Source organism: Plectropomus leopardus, chromosome 12 (assembly GCF_026936395.1).
Source record: "Plectropomus leopardus strain MGB_pleo_1.0 chromosome 12, ASM2693639v1, whole genome shotgun sequence".
In the NCBI taxonomy this organism is placed as follows: Eukaryota; Metazoa; Chordata; class Actinopteri; order Perciformes; family Serranidae; genus Plectropomus; species Plectropomus leopardus.
Genome location: NC_142187.1, coordinates 30646623 through 30662511, shown reverse-complemented (window position 1 = coordinate 30662511; position 15889 = coordinate 30646623). Strand labels below are relative to the sequence as shown.

At 40.7% G+C, this 15889-nt stretch overlaps 1 protein-coding gene across 9 annotated transcripts in view; it reads right to left on the bottom strand.

Annotated features, from left to right (window-relative positions):
• The window catches only part of LOC121951210 (receptor-type tyrosine-protein phosphatase mu), a 211096-nt gene that overhangs the window by 111185 nt on the left and 84022 nt on the right, over window positions 1-15889 (bottom strand). For all 9 annotated transcript variants that reach the window (XM_088085802.1, XM_088085798.1, XM_088085796.1 and 6 more), the window contains one exon: window positions 8418-8711. In XM_088085802.1, the coding sequence (XP_087941928.1) occupies window positions 8418-8711 (294 nt within the window). The remainder of the gene's footprint in view (window positions 1-8417; window positions 8712-15889) is intronic.

Sequence of the window (15889 nt, the reverse complement as noted above, 5' to 3'; positions counted from 1 at the left end):
ATTAAGAATTCCAATAAGATATTTTCATGGTCTACGAGGGTTCAATCAATATTTATGAACACGAGCTACTCTGTCTCAAAGCCAGAGACCAGAGAGGTAAGTCTCAAACTTGTGATTTCACAGGGTATAAAAGTAGGGAAGGGCCTTACAATTAACTTCCACATTCGAGTACTTGCATCAAATTATTACAGAGTACTCGAGTTTGCGCAAAAAAACAGCTATAAAATACGAATGTAAATTGCCTGACGACCAAAAACATGTGGTATTTTAAATGTTTTTATTGAACAACCAGGATTTAATTAGTATATTAAACTACGAACTTAAAATTCACCTGAGAAAAATCAGCCATCTGTCTGTTGCTGACATTAATGTTACGTTACACAGGTAAGGCATTTCACATCTGCAGCAGCAACTAACATCCAACACATTGCATATTTATTGGTGGACTCTGTGGTGTGATGACATCGATCTAACCATGCTCGGTGAAGTAATGTGGCTCCTAGACAAAATTTTAAAAAAAATTTCTCATAAATTTCTGACTTTCACCTTAGAGAATGTCAGATTTTTATTCACAAATATTAGACTTTATAATCTCAGAGAATATTCTCAGAATTTTTTTTTCAAAGAAAACACTGTTTGTTTATCATAAATTTTAACCATTAACCTCGAAAATTGTTTATTCAAACTATCAGTTACAAGTAGGCAAGAGTAGGTGTGTGATGCTAACTGCTAGCCCTGTGACAGACTGTCACCTACTGTTTCTCGGCGCGCCTGTATCGGTAATGTTGGTCTCGTGGTAAACACAGAGAGAGAGAGAGAGAGAGAGAGCGAGGCAAGGCAAGGAGGTGATGAGCGAGTACCCATTTTAAATTGAAAATATATATACATAAAAAATACGCTCACATGTGGCAGGGGCAGTGGCAAGTACTCTATGTGAAACCATTACTGTTGTCCAAATGAGTACTCGAGTACTCATGCCCATCCCGAGCATAAAGTCTGGAGCTCCTCATAGACAATAAATAGGAGCCTGATTTTCTGGACTGAGAATGTTTTTATTTATTTATTTATTTATTTATTTATTTTATCTATACCCAAATTAGTTTTATCCTCTTGTGTTCTCAGTTCAGAAACAGAAAATGTACCCATATACTCCTGGGTATACATCTTTCACCATTCATTGTCTATGGAGCAGTTTCAGACTTTGTATCCTATGACATCACAAATTTGAGTTTTAGCACTCTAGTTTTGGCATTTGAGGGAGTGTTGCTCCTGTTTGTTTATATTTTCGGACTGTCCCTTTAAGTGCAACTGGAATTATGTAAGCTGATGGAGCTCACCTGGTTTGAAGGCATCCCACAGTTTGAATACAACAACACTTTTGAGCAAGCAACACATACTGTCAACCTGTATCTCTGTCCTTGGACTCGACAGCTATTCAGCACCTTTTATACCGTGCTTCTTTTATTCTTAAACTATTGTAGTTTCATCAAATATACAAAAAGACATAAACCATCAATTTTTCCAGAACGAAAGGTCTCCCACTCTCCTGATACATGGCTTTGCAAGTTCAAAACAGAGTGAGTGAGCACAGAGCAGAGAATTTCTCATAGCTTTCACCAAAACTGGACGCAAATTTGTGAATAAAAATAGCTGCTGAGACCGAGCCACAACTGTCCTAACAGCAAGTTAAGTCGTTTAATCATCTTGTCTATCAAAGTGAACAGTTTCTTGACAAATTGAGGATATGGCGGGGGGAAAAAGGCCTTTTGTACTGTGAATTGCACTTTTCGAAGCACTTTTTTTGACAGCTGAACAATGGCAGGAAAAGGGGATGACATTAACTTACCATTATTCATGACTTCGTAAGGTTTAAAGATAGGTTTAAGGTCTGGAAAGGAACAGGTTGATTAGTCAGTAACTGACATCATCGGACGGTTAACTGTACAGCTAAAATCATTCTTATCATGCGCACCATGCTTTTATAACAGGTTTTTTTTTCCACAGTTTGTGTGTGATTCACTAACTTTTCAAGCCAAGGTATTCTTTGGACAGGATTTCTATGGACTATACTGATCTGCACAGGACCACTTTCATAATGTAGTTTATGTATTTTGACCTGTGTAGAATAACTTCCTTAAGGTTTCTACTTCACTGAGACTTTATGTAGTTAAACCCACACAGATAAGCATTACACAAAGTGACATAATGTACAGAAGAATAGTATAAAAGCAGGGGCTGTCAACATTTTTCAGGCCTTAGCTGAAAGAGGGACACAGCAAGGACCCTCAATTGTATAAAATTGAATTGCATATTGAACTGGGCCTACATTAACAGACAGCCTATAGTGGCACCTATAAACATACCCTTTTATGATGAACACAATACTAAGCATTAAAATACTCATTGGCAGTTTCATATATTTACAGTATGCATCACATTTGTTTCTGAGGTGGACGATATTTCAGTCTCTTGCATGAAAAGTTACAAAACGATAAATTGAGGCCCACAAAAATGTCCATACAAGCAAATCAGCCAATATGTTTCCATACGTAACCATAGATATAGAAACATAGATGCCTCATTGGCTGCTGTATCAGAGGGAGCAAGCTTTGCCTGTGAACATATGTAGGCGAACAAAGTGGCTGCAGTTTTCTGGATAAAAACGATGGCCCTCCTATCTAATGACCCTTTGTAGAGAAATATTTCACTAACATTTGATGCTTTCTGCCTGAAAATTTTTATTCAAGCTTCTGATGCACATATACACAGAGCAACAATAAAGTTTTGCAGCCACTTTGGTGTCTGTCTTGTGCATCAGAAGAACTTTTTTTCACAGGCAAGGAGCACTGAGCATTGATTTTTGTTTCTTTCTAGGTGTGTTTGAAAGCCCCCTTTCCCAACCATATATGATGTGTTTATATTGTAGGACTGCTTCATTGAGTGTGGCTGCTTTAATATTTTTCTCCAGGTTCCACTAACACACCCAATCTTGTGTTGTACATGCAATGACAGCCTTGTGAATGCACTGATTTATTAAAAAGCATATATTTGTAGTATTTGATTAATGCTTTGCTTGTAAAGCCACTTAGTAAACACTCTAACAATTGATATTAATGAGAAAAAATTAACATGATTTTCTAAATATATGTAAAACTTTGCAGGAATTTTTATAATGGGAAAAGGCATGCTGGAAAATCGGCTTAACATTCACTGTGACAACATTCACACTTGTCCTTCAAGTTGTTATGTCCCGACACCAATGTTACTGGAACAAGTTATTGTTCTTGGCACAAAAATTGTTTCTACCATTACTACCATTTTCATGTTGCCAGACACTGCCGTCATTCTTATTTGCATCAAAACAGACCTGGTCTTTCACAAATTAACCAGGAGGCTAAATGCAAATAACCAGCCTTGGTGTGGGTGAACATAATTGCGCAGCTCCTCCCTACTCGCCGCTCTTATAAACGGGTGTTTAAGCGAGGGCTGATCCCTGATTAATGCTCATTCCCCCGTGTTTAATAGCACTGAGTGCAACAGAATGGCAAAGTAAAAACAAACAGATGAGACTACTCCCACGTGGTACCGGAGCGCAGATGGAGACACCTTATAGACGGAGATGTGGACTTGGCAGAGGCTGGAGTCTGAGCAGGTGTTTGGACCCAGCATGGACATCATGTACCGACATTTTTAAAGCGCCTGGGAGCCAGCGGGACAGCAAAGGCCATAGGGTGGAGATGAGGCACGCAGGACAGACTGTTCTTTCACCATGGAAACTAGTATGAAATTATCTCTGCATGCATGTGCACCCCTTATTCAAACAACTTGAAATGGATTTTAAATAATTGAGAGCTGATTGATTTAGACGTTGTTTAAGTAAAATTCATGGTTATAGAATTATTTAAGGTATGATTCCAGTGAAATGCGATCCCATCAGCTCCTTTATCTTGTGCAATGTAAATTAGTCATTTTTTTGTCTTCTTACATTCTTGGCTACTGCTTTATAATGATCATTTCTTCTGGATGGTTCGGGTAATCTATGATTTCTGGTTGATCATTGATTTTACTGTCCACACATCCTGACCCCAGCAACACGGCCGTATGGATGCTCCTCCAGAACGCACGCAGCTACTTGTAGTAGTTGTGTGTAGCAGCAATCTACAACAGGAACGGTACAGCACCTCATATTTCTACCATCATCACCGTAAAGCGCACGCCTGCTCTCCTTCTCCCATCAGAGTCCTCTGCTCTGTCAGATCGCCATACAGAAAAAAGTGCTGCCAATTTGGCGACTTTGTTGTATTTAGAGACTTTTCCGACAATCTTGGCAACTTATTTCTAAAAAGCGACTATCACCAAATAAAGCAACTTATTCAGATCATCAAAAAAATAAATAAATAAAAATATTTTAATTCATCAACATGCATGCTGCTCAGAGAAATCGCAATCCACGGCTGTGTCACCATCAGCGCGAGTCTGTAGCCATGCAGTAGGTTTGTGACAGGCAGGAGGAGAGGAGACGCAACTCACAGTGGGAGTTCAATTGTAGTGAGTTGCTAAAGTTATGTTGAAGTTCTCGCTCTCTGCACTGCAGTATCAGCGCCATAGCTCCCATGGCATCTAAATGTTTTGTTGAGGACTTCTGTTCTGTTGAAAAAGCTACTTTGGCAACACTGAAAAAGTCACCTGGTTGAATAGCTCAGTCTAAGGTTTGGCCACGTTTTTTGTGTATCAAAGCATCTTACAGTTCATGATATCCCGTGCAGTATGGAGGTCGTCCAGTTTATTTTCTTATGCTGTATAATAACTAGTGGGATTACGAATTATGAAATTTTTTTTGTCCACAAATGTGAAAATTTGCCTTCATGTAGCATTATCATGCTGTGCAAAACCTGAGGCAAAGTCTCAGGAGCACCCGAGACTGCTAGTTTGACTGGTGACCATAATTTCTGTCATTTTCTTGACATTTATGTTTGAAAACCTTCACCTGGCTCGCTAGAAGCTAGCTGGCTAGAAGTCGGCAGAAGTCGAGTTTACAGACTGGTGAATAATTTTTTTATCCCGACGAATCCAACCACAAAAAACACCACAACACTTGCAAAATAGGCATAGGAGCCTTAATTTTGCACAAATTTAGCTTAGCTAAAAGAGAGGCTGTGGAAATGTCCAAGCGTACTACAGCTGATTTATCCAAGTCACAAAATGTCCCAAACGTTTGCTTCCAAAGCTGGCGTGAATCTGTGTTCAAAATGTGTCTGTAACCGTCTTAACCCGAAGTAGATTACGAGGTGAAGATTCTGGATAATACTTTTCCACACGGCTCCAAAGTACATCTCAGACTGCAGAGGAGTAGTTGTTTAAGGCTCGCTTATCTGCCATCCTAGTGTGGGCTGGAAATGGTTTCTCAGTGTGAGATGGTTTCTCAATAGTGTTGCTGAAATGCAGGGCACCCTGCTGTGAACCGAGGGCACCACCTGATAAAACAGTGTCTTCCTTCAAGTAGCACTTACCAAGCGTGGAGAACTCTGAAGTGGTAAACAACTTCACACAGACACAAATTTCACATGGCAGAGAAGTGCGCTTACCAAATGCTTTTCTCTTTTAGCTTTTGAGTTTGGTAAGTAATTTTGGCCAGCAGGAAAATGGGGGTGGGGACGGGGGGGGTAACAAATGTTAACAAGCTGTGAAATTCGACATCGACGGAGGAAAGACGTGAGGATATGCAAAAGCAAAATGTTGTTTGAATCATTCTGCAAACCCTTGAAACCCACAAATAACCCCCTGAAGCAATCACAGAGCCTTGGATACGGACATTCTTTTGATGTTCACTGGGAAAGTAATGGAAGTGCTTCACGGGGAAAAAAACCTTTCAAAGCTGCCCCTGTCTACCTCCTGCCTCTGAATTGAATTGGTAGCGTCCTTGCATTATACATTCGCAATTTTACAGAAGATTGAATTAAAACATCCTTTGTCATCAGAAACATTGTTCAGTTTGCGAAGTGACCAAGGCATGGCTATGAATAATTATGCGAGAGACAGTGCTCTAAAGTGGCCACAGATTTTCATTAGCGCCTCCAGACAGCAGCGCAGGGAGAGAGGGAGCGAGTCTGCGGGCCTGCCTGTATCAACAGTGATGTATCACACAGCCCTGTGAGTCTTAACCGTTCAATTAGGAGCTCTGCTGAGGCCCAGCCTGTCAGTGGGAAAGACCAGCAGAGTGCCGGACAAGATCAAGAGCTGCTTCCTCAAACACACTTCACGAGCCGGGGCCATCAATCTCCCCGACTGTGACCGGCAGGGCGGCCAAGGGGGCAGGACCCCCGCAGAAGCTGGGCCCAGCTCAGAAGGCTGCACAGGTAGGGTCATTCATCCCTATCAGCCAGACTAAAAATGAATAAGCTCATGACCTTCACAGTGGGGAGAGGGGGTTACACCCTGGGCAGGGAGGGGAGAAAAATCTCATTTTCATCAGCATTTCTCTGGACACCAAACAGCATTAGCCGGGGGAAAATGCTGAGGCTAGGTTTGTTTTGTTCCCAGAGTTGGCATCCTGGTACAGCATGGGAATTTAGCTGGTTAATGTTGTGAGAAGGGCAATTTGTACAATATCATCAGGCGTTCTCAAAGTGTTTATGTACATGTTTGAGTGCGACTGCCCACAGCATAGTGGCAATATAACGATCCAAATTTAAGGTGCCACTCTGCCTCACGCATGATATCAATCTGTGTCGCTGATGAATTAAGAAGCTCGCAGGGACTTTGAAATGAGAATTAACCCGAATAAACAAGTAGTTATAGAGTTAACCATGTGGCAGGGCAGTTTCAGCTCTATGTCTGGAGCCAGCCATAAATCATATCAATTACACTGACACACAGCTGCTCCAACTAGCGAGGAAAGTTAAAAGAGTTTGCTTAAACTTGTTGTTATTCCACCGGTTCATATCTGTTTTTCTGTAAAGAGTATGCACAGCTCTAATTGTTCCAGGTGTGCAGGTAGAATATATTACTTGGGAAAAAAGACAATTTATGTCCATATGCCAACAATCTTAATGAAGATCTATAGGTGGAAACAATGAAAACACAGAGGGCTTTGTCTACTATACAAAAATAATTACCTAAGTGAAATGGCAGTGATATATGTTGGGCAATTGTGAGCCGCAGTTATTTGCTTCAAATGCAATGAGGCTTTAGAGGAAACACAATGGAGCTTCACCAACAATGGAGCCCTGATGGCTATTTATTGTAAGCACGGGGTGATCTGTAAAAATAGGAATCTTTTGGAAATATTTTGTTTGTAAAAGTAAATTAGGGATGGTACAATCTCAAATACAACTAGCCCAAGGCCATAATAATACAAACTGCTGAATGAATGGATGCTTGAACTGCTTTGACCACTCTTTTTCAAAAAACTATTACAATTTCCAGCATCTAGCTATTTTTTTCACTATAATTCTGTGTTGTATCAGTGAGTCATTGTGTTCAAACTGTGCAAAGTGCTGACAGGGAGAGAACCTTGTTTTTTTCAGTTTCACAATTGCAAATTATTTTTGCAAAAGATATCAAAAGCTCCATATACTGCTCTTCACCTCAGATTGTAATTGACAAGTCATTATAAAGCTAGAGTTGAGAAAGGGCTACCGGGCCACTCCAGTGTTTTGTTTAAAGGTCTGTTAGAAAAAGTATCTGACTCGATTGTCTACAATAAAACTTTAGAGAAACTTTTTCAAGTGAGAAAGAAAAAATAAGATTTATACACACAAAAAGAATTCACAACTAACTCATATTTTTGTGTTCAGAGTTTCTCCACATAAATGTGAACTGGCAGTGATACTACATTTGTTATGTATGTTAGCTGCAGTATATTCAGTTCATCCAGCTCAAACATACAGTTTAGGCGGTAGGATGTCAGTGTTACTAAGAACGGGACGATATACGATTTACAGATTAGATGAAAAGCACTCACAGTAAGTTGATTGCGGTGAATTTCCATTATTGGGATAATCGTTAGTATCATGTCCAGCGTCACCAAAAGAAACTGCTGGGCAACCAACAATGACAGAGGCTCTGCAAAAACAGGCTGCATACGCACCAACCTCATACTAAAATTACTGCCTTGTGGTTGTATATCTCTGCAAACTCCAGGTCCAACCTAAATAGATACAATAACCCCTTGCAGCACATTTTTCATCTGAAAGTACACGTTTGAATATTCTTTCTATTTCTAGTAAACATTTAAGGCTTGAGGAAAATCTGTATGCTTTGGCTGCGAGTTATGTTACACAACATCTACAACATGATGTATGAATAGGGTTTTTTTTTTTTTTAACTGTTCATGTGACACTGTGAAACAAACACACTGCATCATTCCCCTAAGCTCCCAGTGGTAATGGTGTAACTAATGGTGTTGTTGGCCTCACCTGCACATCTGGTCCTGGCCCTCAGAGGAGGTCCGGGGGCTCCGGTGCCTCCTTCCAGAGGTCTGGTCAGCAGAACGCTGATCTCGTACTCTGTGTCTGGATCCAGGTGGCCAATCTTGTGTGTGGTCTTGTCTACGGGCTGCAGGTCGTACATGGTGCCGGACACAGTGCGGTATTCCACCTCCCTGTCAATGATCGGGCCGTCCCCGTTGATGGAGTTGGCGTTCAGCTGGATCCAAAGATAAGTGGCACCAACAGCAGTCAGCTGTGGTGGTGCGATTGGCACTGGAGGCTCTATGAAAACCAAACGTTTTCGAGGTTAGATAAACATATTATAACAGTGAAATTGCAGAAAGTCTTGACAATAGAGAAAGCAATTATGAGTTTTTAATTTGTGGAAAAAGTGCTGACATTCCCACAAAAAAAAAAAAAATGGGTGAAAGGCTTGAACTGAGAAAACAAGATGCTCAAAATCAATTTCTTCAATCACAAATCGTGTGAAGCACATGAAAAACATCTTTATGTTTCCAAATAATCAAGGTATTCAAGAGGAACCACGTGACAATCAATAGTTCCAGCTTGGTGGGGAATCTCATCATCAGTGGTAAATGGACTAAAGTCAGCCAATCCTCAACAAATGCTGCTTCTATTGAGCAATGTATTGATTTCAATCAGAGGACTTCTATGGAAAAGCCTCTGTTAATTGACAGCTACTGTAGTTTTCATCTCTCTTGTCTGACTAAATCTCTCGACTCATGACTGCTGTGGAATTTTATCATTCTATCCAAAGCTGAAAATCTGAGATGAGAAAGCCTAAAACCCGACTCTACAACGTCTTCATTATGTTGACTTACTCTAAAAACACAATTCAGTCTCCTACAAACTACTTCATCATGTGCAGATATTGTAAAAAATCAACTAAACTAATTTTTCTCTTTGAATTTCTGATGTCTGAAATGTTCAAGAATAATCCAGTCAGAGCTGCTTTTTCTCTAAAACATGGCTGCTAGCACAAAAGAGCTGCATGTAAACAGGATTTGAAGAAAATGAATTTGGATGTGTTCACTCTGCACTTGTTGCTGGTTTTGAAAGATTCACTTCTTTTTGTAAATAATACAGTTACTCTATGTGCACAAATCTCTTCTGATCTGGAATACTGTTTAAAGATAACGTCAGCATTTTTCAACCTGAACCCTTTAACGTCGTGTTTATGTGTCTACAAGACTGATAAGAAAAGCTGTTTTTGAAATTGGTCCAGTATTGAGCGAAAAGGTAGCAGCAGGCAGCAACGCAACGGGCTACAATGTAAGCATACGGGGCGATTTCACATCGCCATTGTATCTCTATTAAAAGCAGTCATTTTTGCTAGACAGGCTCAGATTGTTATTGTGGTTGAAGGGTCTCCTCACCTTTTAACCTCAGAATTCCTATAGTTAATCACAATTAATTGCATTTTTCAATTCCATTAGTTTTCATTACAAACCTGTTTTGAAGTCTATATTCACGATACAGCAATTCTTGTTTAAAAATAATAATATATTATATATAATAATAATTATATATAACAATTATACTGAACACAGTACATTCCATTTTCAGTATGTTACATAATCGTTGTTTCAAGAAATGCAATTTTGTGACTTAATTATGTTTAAGGTATTAACCATAAATACACTGCAGTTGTACACAGTTATCACATGAGACATCGTACCCCAACCCACGCAAACATATACATACTTATTACGCACATACACACAGCCACACTCCCCTGCCTGATCCTCACCTACAGACATATACAAAAAGGCACACACACAAAGACACAAAAACACACACAAAAACAGACACATGATAAACAAGAGCTGGACGAGACCAGCATAAAGTGGGTACAAGGGACCTCAGTTAAATGGCCATGCTGTTCTTCCATCACCAATATGTGTCCTAAATTTGGAGCATTATTTTGCCCCCTTACTGAGAACCGGACATGGCATAACTGGTGTCACTGGATTTCTCAGGTCTTTTAGTTTCATATGATACCAGTATCATTATTCTAGCTGTAAAACACAGCCTGGTACAGTCTCTTAAATTCGGGAAAGTTGGCAAGCTATTAACATGATTTAAAAAAATAAAAAAATGCATTAATACTCTAACGCTGAAATATAAGAAAAATTATAGCCTAAGAGAAAACTGAAGTCTTTTTTTTTTGATGAGCGAAACATTTCCATAGATGTTATTGTACAAATATTTCATAAAAGGGAAGGACGTTTTTCATCAAAATGAATATTAATTATAGACACATTTCTGGGCCTTTTGAACCTTCGGTGTGTGTCAGAATTTGAGCTCAAGTTCTTCAGTACAAGTTTATCTCTTTCAGACAAATGTGGCATTCAATGACAACATTGAAGATGACCTTTTCTTTGTTATGTCACCAATATTTGTCTAATCTCGCTTAAACCTTGTGCCATTTCTGCTTTAATGAGACTTCCCGAAATGTCAGACAAGTTATTATAACTGCGGGATATTTTCAGGGTTGCATAAGCATATAACCAGGTAAGAGGACATTGCAGCAACACATGAAGGGAGGTGAAACATCTAACATATAGAAGAATACTTCTACACTTTTATCTTCGCATTTGACAAAATTTTTGGTCCCAGTTACCATTTAAACAGAGGGGCACCTTCACTATGTCACTGGCATGTCATTCATGTCTGCTGGTGCAACCAAAGACCACTGATCATCAACAAAGAGCTCTGTCCCACAGCCGAGGCAGTGCTTAAGAATCTACCCTTGTCACGTACTACAATAGCTTCATGTCCCAGAGGCCAGGGTGAGCAGCTCTAATGAGCACACACATGTAACAGAATAATGCCATTAGACGTCTGGCTGCTTCTCATGGAGTTGTCATGGAGAGGTAGAAGTCTCCCGGCACATAAAGGCTGCGGTGTCCTGCAGAGAATTGGAGGCTCTCCCTCAGCAGATGGTTACCCTACGGTGACCTCCATCGCAGGTCCCTAAACTCCCACTAATCTGAGCTCCCAGTGTTGCTGTCAAACATCACCTAAAGCGAACCAGCTAATCCAGTGTGTCTTCTTCTTGACTTGCACGCAGAACGCCAGTCTGAATGTTGGAGCCAGACAAAAGAATGGGGTGATCCAAAATCTGGCTTCAACCATTGGCTTGTTTTGATGGTCTTTTGTGGTCTGTTGTTATGTCTTAAAAGAGGTTTAACTGAGTTAAGTAGCAATATGCTCAGATTAATTTAAACAACACAAAGCAGCACTGGCTCACTCTGTAATGCCATCCCTCAAGGTATGATGGTGTACTGAAATACTGGTGTTGTAATGGTGTTTGGCATTTGTCATATTTTAAAATGTCAAATGAGACTAAAATGTATGAAATGGGTTTGCAAAAGTTGGTTTCAGAGAACAGAGAGCTCAGGTTTTCCTGTAGTGCTTTGGCTTTTATGTTTTCTCTTGAGAAAAGCAGATGGCATGTATGATTAGGAGACCAGATGTAATTTATTTTATTGCATAATAAGTATCTTCAGTCATTACAGAACCAAATTAAAAAGTAAGAACTTTGTAAAACTTACTAAAAGTACAACTGAGTTATATCAGTACCATTAAAAAAAAATCTAGTCAAGCTTTAAAGCAGGCAAGTGCCATGTAGGTTGATGTTATTGACACATTTGCCAACACACTCATTCTTTGATAACACCTTGTGATGCAAACTACGACAAAGTTTTCAGCTGCTGGCTCAGAAATGACTGACTCACAGGGTGAGAAAGTTAACACGAAAGTAAACCAACTAATATCCACTGAAGTTATGACACTGCATCATGCTGTTTTTTATCTGGTCCTCTTGTAGGATCACCTGTGACAGTAGGATACAAATGTCCGAGCCTTTTAATAATTTCAGTAAATCTTCATTTTCTATAGAGAAATGCTTTTTTATGCACTATAAAGCGCACATGCCACTGCTGCCATTCAGTCCTATTTTTGCTGTTATCACTTGAGACAGTTCATGAAACAATGTGACTAAGCAGCGTGATGTATTATAGCAACAAGCATTTCATTTAACTTTGAAAAGTTGCTGCTTCACAAAAGCAGCAGCAGCAGCAGCTTACAGTGATGAAATAATTCCTGTAGGTGCAGTAATCCTCTGTTCAACAGCCATAGCAGACGCACTGAAAATAACGGATTACCGGTGTGAAATACACTCAAGTGCTGGAACACTTTAGGATATTAACAACTCAGTTCCCACTGTTTAAGCCTCGCGAGGCGGCTTCACAGCAGCGGGGGCCCTGGAAAGGGCTCCGCGCTGAGCTTCACGCTGGCTATAGATGGGTGACAGCGGCACAGATGACAGTGGCGGCCATACGCGAGGGTCAGCGAGCAGCTGTTGTCATGATGTTGACCAGACAGGCAAACGGCCTGGCGACAGCTGCGCCCCCCTCTACCACAGCACCTGCCTGCCCGCCAGAATGCAATCACACAAATGCACACTCATGCACAGGCAACGGAAAACGGTCACACCGGCATGCACATGGACCCAACACAGAATGACAAAGACATACAGTACTGAGAGCCAACATACAGGACTGCGACCTAAATTTAAAAAAAATGTCTATTTCTCTAAAGGTCCAGTGTGTATTGGATTTAGTGGACGTTATACAGAAATGGAACTTAATATATTAAGTGTTTTCTTTAGTCTATGATCCAATTAAAATATTGATTGTCGTGTTTTCATTAGATGAGAATGAGCTGCTTACTGTAAAACCTAAAGCATAAGCCTAGTCCCAATTTAAGGCCCAGTCCCTTTTACTGACCCAGTGTAGCTACACATTTTGACAAATAAACGCCTGTCTCAAATAGAGGCCCGGTTACCACGCAGTTCATTTTCACAGAAGTTCTTTGGCTACCTGCACAAGCTAATGTTGGTTAGCTGCTTAGAGACACACATACAGATAGAAACGTTTAAACTTTGTCAGTATGGACGAGCTGCACGCATGGTTAGCTTGGTAAGATTCACTACAATTCTTCCTCTTCCTTTTCATTATTTGCTTTTTTTTCTTGAATGTGTTTATTTTTTCTCTTATACATGACTTTCAAAATATTATTTACAGACACCTGTCTCAAATATGAGTCTGCTGAGTTCAGTGGTTTAAGCAAATAATGGCTAAAGGTATTAATTGAAATTTAATGGTATATTTAGAGAGCGCGTCCTATCCTCGAAGTCCGCCATGTTGCACCGCCATGTTTCTACATTAGCCCAGACAAGGACAAACCAAACTCTGGCTCTTGATAGGGCTATATGCTTTTTGCTTCAGCCACGGTAGTTTGCAGCCCCTCTTCGATGAGCAGTGTCAGAAAAACTGTTTTTTTAATATGAAACTGCTTTATTCTGTGTGTTTAGTGGATTTAATCACCCAATCTGTTTGTTTTCTAGAGGAAGCGACCTTGGCGGATAATTCAGCTCCTGGTAAAAATCTCACCGCCAATGAACCGTAAAGAAATCTTAACTGGAAGATCATGAATGGCACATGAAGGAAGTTATCAGCTGAGCACAGTCTACTACCTTTAGCACAGGCTGCCACTAAATCCTACACACTGGTCATTTAAATTCATTGATCTTCTCGTCTTTCATATATCAGAAAAATTGAGTAAAATTCTCATTGATACTACCTGACATTCATGCAGACACTGCAGACGCACACGCCCCGCCACCCATTTGCCATTCACCACACAGAGAGCAATTATAAGCGCTGCCACTCTGCTCTGTTGTTAGATTAGTTAGACCTGACTCTTTATAAATCCCTCTCTCATTTGCCCGTTACATCCACTGAGCCTCTCTTGCTGAGATGCAAGAGGTCCTCATTACGTTGTGCGCTCTCCTAATTGGGCTGCTGTGAGTGAAGAATTGATCTGCTTCTGATAGGAGAAGAGGTGGCCACAGGAAAATGACGAGCTTGACTGGTCGGCCTTCGATTTTTGGTGGCTATACTCATTAGTGCTGACACGGCCGCGCCTCGGCAGCCTTGAGTTGAGCAGCATGGCCCAGAATACTATGTTGGAGCTCAGCGGACGCTTTGTGGGCTCCAGGTGATTCTAACCAGGCCAAGAAAGGAGCCAGCACTTGGACAGGGAGTAATTATCCCCCCTTTCAGAACCACTGGCTGCACTACAGGAGAGCCCATCACGAGGGGGGCACGAGGAAGGGGCCGCACTGGCCCAATCCGTATGGCGCTCTGGAAATACATGCAGTGCGCTTCCACATAGGCGCATAAATCTGACTGAATACTGGCATGAAAGGCAGTAGTGATTATCTGGGATAATCAAGCATTCACTCTCCTCATGTTGAAGAAAAAGGCAGTGTATAGTAATGAGGGGAGGGGGAGCGAGCCGACGTGTGACTGTAGCAGGCTCATAATCCACAGAATCGCTCCGTGGTCACTCCTCCAAAAACGAGTCACGGAAGCGGTGAATACACATTTAAGGAGGATTTACGACTCAGACACATTGCTAGGAGGGTTAAGCACTTGTTTTATGACTGGTACGATAAGAGGAGATATCAGCCTTTTTTTATGTGTGACACTTATAACCGTGAAAACGCCTCTTTTCTTCCCGCTACGGGTTGGCTTATGTCGGAGTCATCGAGGTGTGAAATCTCTGCTGAATTTAAAGCAGGACGCATTAGAAGATTCGATAAATGCCTAAATCTAGAAAATTATTTGAAATATTTATGACAAAAGCACTTTACGCTTAACGGGTTTGTCTTGTGTAAAAATACATCGAGTAACACATCGAAAGCAGCGATCAGCAAAAATATTGCCGTCTAGCAAGTGTGTGTAAGTGCGAAGATGTGCGAGTGATTCTGTTGCTGAATTTATGCACGAGCGTGGTTTTGAGTGCCTCCAGTGTGTCAGTAAATTTTCTTTGAGTACGCCGCTGAAACCCACTGATACACTCAGGCAAAGAGACTTTATCTCCCTCTTCACTCTGCTGTGTCTGGGCCCGGCCATTCTCGCATGATTGACAGACCTCGATCTGGACAGCCAGGATTAAACCTATCAATCACATAAAGCTTGGAGACAAAAAAAAAGAAAGAAAGAAAGAAAGGAAAAAAAACGGGGCAGTAAATTCAATTGAGAGCACAGAGAGAAAATTGAGGTGAAGAAATATAGAAGGCCATTACCGGGCTATAGGGCTGTAGGAAAGTGAGGCCTTGCAGGATTTAGTTTCAGAAGACTCCATAAATTCATATCAAATGACTGCAGGAGTGAAATATCAGTGAGGTTACTGTAAACCCTTTGTGATCTTTTAGGTGGAACTGTGCTCAGTCAAGGACAGCCTTTTCAGGGGAAGTATTAAAGTCCTCTGGATAACAAATCAACATAAAAAGCTTGTATTTTTAGTATCGCCTTGGAGGACATTTTCATCTACGAACACGCAGCATTTCCTGTTTATCTCCTGTT